Here is a 5,728-nt window from a genome sequence, read left to right on the forward strand (position 1 = left end):
TAGCCTCTGCGTAGCCTCGTGTTAGCTCTATTGTTAGCCTCTGTGTTAGCTTCGTATTAGTCCTCTGTGGTTAAGCTTCTATGGTTAGCCTCTGCGTTCAGCCTCATGTTAGCTCTATGTAGCCCTCTGTGTTAGCTTTCTATGTTAGGCCTCTGTGTTTAGCTTCTAGTTAGCCTCTGTGGTTAGCTTCTATGTTGTCTCTGTGTTAGCTTCTATATTAGCCTCTCTGCGCTGTGTAAGCTTATGGCCTCTTGTGTTAGCTTCTATGTTAAGCCTCTGTGTTCGCTTCTATGTTAGGCCTCTGGTTAGCTTCTATGTTAGCCTCTGTGTTAGCTCTCTATGTTAGCCTCTTGTGCATTTAGCCGGTGTCGTCAGGGACTGTCCCCATGTGTGCGGGACCTAAAGAGCTGTGTGAGACACAGGTAGTCTGGCCTAAAGACGCTTGGCTCTGCCAGAGCAGCAGCAGTCGTCAAGACCGCCCGGCTCTTGGTGTGTTTATTCTGTTCCGGAAAACATGAGCTCAGCTCGCTCTGCGCTCCATCAAATAGCGGCTACATCTTTGGGGCTGCCAACATCCAGCTTCCTTCCACGCCCACGCTCCCTCCTGTAGGAAAGGAAAGTGAGAGTCCTTCCTTTTCCTTTCCTCAGGAAGTCACTGGAGCACGCTCAGAAAGGAGATTGGTTGATTTTGGAGACCCACGCCGCGCTTTTTCAATGGCTTCATTTCCTTGTACTGCTTCCAATCACAGGCGAGGGCCACACCGGCAGCTCGCCGTCTAGAGGACGTCCGAGGCAAAAATGAGTGACAGGCAAGCGGAGACCAAAGGGACGAAAACCTCTCAGAGACGAACAAAACGTCCCAACAAAAAAAAACATTTAACAAACTTACAACTTAAAGCGTCAACAAAACATTACACAAACGTTACAAACATTAAAAACATTAACAAACGTAAAAACCACATAACAAAACATTTAACAAAAACATTTGGAACAACATTAACAAAACTTACAAACATTTAAAAAAGTAACAAACATTTGAACAAACATTTAACAACACTTTCAACAAACGTACAAAATTACAAACGTCCAGCAAACATTTAACAAACATGTACAAACTAACAAAAAACTCCTAACAACAACATTTAACACATTCAAACAAACGGTCACACATTACACAACTTTCCACAAACGATTTAGCAAACATTTAACAAAACATTTAACAAAACGTCCAACAAACATTACAACAACAAAAACATTTAACAACGCGTTCAAACAAACATTTAAAAACCATTTACAACAAACGTTCAACCTCAAACGTCCAAACATTTAACAGGCCAACAATTTAAACAACGGGTTCCAACAAACACATTTAACAAACGTCCAAACCAACATTTTAACAACGTTCCAACAAAATTTACACAAACCTTTAACAAACGTCCAAACAAACATTTAACAAACGTCCACAAACATTTAAACAAACGTCCAACACTACATTTAACAATACGTCCAACAAAACATTTAACAAACGTCCTAACAAACATTTAACAAACATTAAACAAACGTCCAACAAACATTTACCAACCGCTCAACAAACTTTAACAAAGTCCAGCAATAGTTGTAGTAGGTTTGTAGAGGGTAGTAATAGTTGTAGTAGTGTTGTAGTAGGTTCGTAATCGTTGTAGTAGGGTGTAGTACTAGTTGTCGTGGTGTAGTAATAGTTGTAGTTGTGTAGTAGTTGTTGTAGTAGGTTAAGTACTAGTTGTAGTAGGTGTCGTAATAGTTGTAGTCGCTTGTCGTAGTTTGTAGTAATATTTGTAGTATGTGTTATAATAGTTGTCGTAGGTGTAGTCATACGTTGTCTGTAGTTGTGTAGGTGTCGTAATAGTTGTAGTAGTGTGTAGTAGGTGTTAGTCTAGTTGATTAGGTGTAGTGATAGTTGTGTATTTGTTTGTAGTAGGTGTAGTAATAGTTTTAGTAGATGTAGTAATAGTTGTAGTAGGTGTTAGTATAGTTGTAGTAGTGTTGTAGTAGGTGTAGACTAGTTATAATAGGTTGTAGGTCATAGTTGTAGTGGTTGTTTTTGTCAGTTAGGTTCGTAGTAATAGTTGTAGTAGGTGTAGTAATAGTGTATAGTAGTTGTAGTAGGTGTAGAGTGTGTCGTAGTGTAGTAATAGTTGTAGTAGGTGTAGTACTAGCTGTAGTCGTAGGTGTAGTAATAGTGTCGTAGTAGGTGTCGAGTTGTTGTATAGGTGTAGTAAGAGTTGTCGTCGTCGGTGTCTCGTTTTCTTTCAGTCGGTGTTCGTAATCGTTGTATGTAGGGTCGTACTGTTGTAGTAGTTTTTGCACTAGGTGTTCGTAGTTTTGTAGTAGTTCAGATAGTTTTGTCGGCTGTATTAGTATGTGTATTCGTTGTTGTAGTCTGTGTCTTTCGTTTTGTCGTAGGTGTGTCCTCTTTAGTCGGTTTCGTCTCGTTTGTAGTCTTTTTCCTTCACTTTTCTTCTCTTTTTCTTTTTTTTTTGTTGTAGTAGGTGTAGTAATAGTTGTAGTAGGTGTAGTAATAGTTGTAGTAGGTGTAGTAGTAGTTGTTGTAGTAGGTGTAGTAATAGTTGTAGTAGGTGTAGTAATAGTTGTAGTAGTTGTTGTAGTAGGTGTAGTAATAGTTGTAGTAGGTGTAGTAATAGTTGTAGTAGTAGTTGTAGTAGGTGTAGTAGTTGTTGTAGTAGGTGTAGTAATAGTTGTAGTAGGTGTAGTAATAGTTGTAGTAGTAGGTGTAGTAGTTGTTGTAGTAGGTGTAGTAATAGTTGTAGTAGTAGGTGTAGTAATAGTTGTAGTAGGTGTAGTAGTAGTTGTTGTAGTAGGTGTAGTAATAGTTGTAGTAGGTGTAGTAATAGTTGTAGTAGGTGTAGTAATAGTTATAATAGTCATGTTTGGTTCTTCTGGTTCTGTGTCTCCTGTTTGGTTCTTCTGGTTCTGTTTGTGTCTCATGTTTGGTTCTTCTGGTTCCAGTGGTTCTGCAGGCCTGCGCTCTGGTTCTGTACCCAATCAAGTTCATCGACGGGACGGTTCTTCAGACCTACCATGAGTTCAACTGGGGCTACGGTCTGGGCTGGGGCGCCACCATCTTCATGCTGGGTGGAGGGATTCTGTTCTGCCTGCGGACGGATGTCTATGAGGAGGCCATGTACTGAGTCCATTCTGAACCCGACCCGCCTCAGAACCCCCCTCAGAACCCCCCTCAGAACCCACACACACACACTCTCTGCTTGTCTCTGCTCTCTGTTATTTTTAGGCCGGCTGTGAAGGCTGAATTTAGGCCACGGCTGCATGAGTCGGACCCCGCCACCCTCCCTCCTCCTCCTCCTCCCATGCAGCAGTGTGTGTGTGTTGGTGGAGGGTGGTGTTGGTGGTGGTGTGGAGGGGTTAAACTAAAGCACAGAGAGTGTTCTGGATCATCGATGCTGGACGGTTCCACCGCGCGCTGACCTGGATCTCTTTTGTCCGACGAGCAGCGCCAGCCGAGCGTTTAAAGACTTTTTTAATCTTTTCAAGCTCGTCATTGTTTTTGTATTTATGACATCACTTCCTCTTTACTGATATTAAAACAGACGCACGCCGCCGCGTGGCGTTCTGATGGGCGAAGTTTGAAGCTGTAAATGTGTACAAAGAATTTCTACAGGAAGGGAAAAAAAACTTCAAAATAAAAGATAAAATATAAAAGCATGTTTTGGTGAATTCATTTTGTGCTCCGTCACTCTTGGGTTATGTTGAGGGTGGAGGTTCATCAGGGAGCCTCAACGAGACAAAAACAGTTTCATTATCCAGAGCACACATTCCTCAGAGGACCCCCGCCCCCACCCGTCCTCCATCAGGTCATTTAAAGAGACACGAGCACGCCGGCAGCAGGTGGAGAAATCTTTATTACAAAACATGAAACAACTTCCTGTGAGGAGACGAACAAACAAGCTCAACACAGACGGACACGTTGAAACATTTATCGTATAAATATGATATGAAAACGTTCTCATGAACAAACGTTCTATAAACCTTTAAAGAACGTTTGCTTCAGATTTATTGAATTAAAAAATGTCTCAGCAGATTTTTGATTTGATTCTTTGAAAAATGACAAACTGAAAAATTTCTGCTTCCAGTTTGTTTCTCATGTTGGACTCTTTTGGACCCAGCGGTTCTGCAAGCTCGTGCTGTCGGGCTTAACGGTTCAGGTGTGTTCACACAGTCACACCTGAATCCAGATTCTGGCACCACGTGACCCGGACCCAGGGCTCGTGTTGAAGTTCTTATTATAGCCGTGACCTGTCAGGAATCTTTGAAATGTGACATCACGAGTTAAAGGTGAGACGGTCACATGACGCATGCCGTTCAGGTTCTGGAGCTCCACGTGGACCTTTACCTTCACGTCCTGCAGAACTTTAGTTAAACTTTAGTGGAAGATGTTTGGACAGCAACACACACACACACACACACAGAAGTTCTGGTGTAAAGGTCAAAGGTCAACATGCTGCAGCTCCTCCACCCGTCCTGCTCATGTGTTGTCATGCATCACCTGCTGCTGAAGACACAGACGTCATGTATGACGAATGTGTTCATAATAAACCTGATCTGTCTGCGCTGTGATTGGCTCTCAGAGTTTACATTCTTGCCTTTATCTTCAGTTCACGTTCTGAAAATAAAAAAGTGGAACACAGATTAAAAACCTCCGTGAAGTGTGTGAAGAGGCGTTTGATATGGAAATATGAAAACAGATTTGTTATCACGTCATTAAATGATTGTTACAAGATCCGTCATGAAGCGCTGATCGTATCCGTGCTGCTCTCCTGACGGAGTCCGGCCCCTGGGCGCAGTAACCAGCCGGGCCCTGCACGTTTGACTCTGCAGGGACAGATTCCAGTTACTGAGCCCGGAGGACGGAGACAGAGACGGACTGCTGCAGAGGGAAGTCACACACACACACACACACACACAGAGACCTGAAGCTGTGCAGCTCGTCCTCTCGTCCTCAGCCGTCCGTGTCCTCTGCAGACTGCTAAGACTGAACAGTCACACCTGAGATACACATTAGCCTCCAACCAATCATCTATCACGACCGGCTCCACCTGGATTACACATTAACCTGAAGGAAGGTCACCTGACCATCCATCAGCAGGCTGAGCTGCGTTCAAAAGATCTGACCTGTTCACACTCACACACATCACAGTGACTCTGCAACACACACTGTGTGACACACACTTTAACACACACTTTAACACTGTGTAACACACACTTTAACACCCTTCAGTCTGTCTCGTTACTTCTCAGTTCATTCGTCACATTAAAACTCAGATGTGAACGTTAATGTTAACATGAACATACACATGAACATATACATGAACATATACATGAACATACACATGAACATATACATGAACATGAACATATACATGAACATATACATAAACATATACATGAACATATACATGAACATATACATAAACATATACATGAACATACACATGAACATATACATGAACATACACATGAACGTATACATGAACATGAACATGAACATGAACATATACATAAACATATACATGAACATACACATGAACGTATACATGAACATGAACATACACATGAACATATACATGAACATACACATGAACATATACATAAACATGAACATATACATGAACATGAACATACACATGAACATACACATGAACATACACATGAA

The 5,728-nt window shown here is 41.8% G+C and overlaps 1 protein-coding gene and 1 long non-coding RNA gene across 2 annotated transcripts in view; one reads left to right on the top strand and one right to left on the bottom strand.

Annotated features, from left to right (window-relative positions):
• LOC104935288 (transmembrane protein 47) overlaps positions 1-3,691 on the top strand; it is a 9,595-nt gene extending 5,904 nt beyond the window's left edge. The window contains exon 3 of the mRNA XM_010751105.3: positions 3,007-3,691. Within this exon, the coding sequence (XP_010749407.1) occupies positions 3,007-3,188 (182 nt within the window). The 3' untranslated portion in view covers positions 3,189-3,691. The remainder of the gene's footprint in view (positions 1-3,006) is intronic.
• Positions 3,692-3,899: 208 nt separating this feature from the next.
• LOC109142886 (uncharacterized) lies at positions 3,900-5,040 on the bottom strand. The gene is made up of 2 exons (XR_002043085.2): positions 4,986-5,040; positions 3,900-4,678 (listed from the first exon to the last, which is right to left on the bottom strand). It is a non-coding gene; the product is annotated as an uncharacterized LOC109142886 (long non-coding RNA).
• Between the last annotated feature and the right edge of the window lie 688 nt (positions 5,041-5,728).

This window comes from Larimichthys crocea, chromosome XXII (assembly GCF_000972845.2).
Source record: "Larimichthys crocea isolate SSNF chromosome XXII, L_crocea_2.0, whole genome shotgun sequence".
In the NCBI taxonomy this organism is placed as follows: domain Eukaryota; kingdom Metazoa; phylum Chordata; class Actinopteri; family Sciaenidae; genus Larimichthys; species Larimichthys crocea.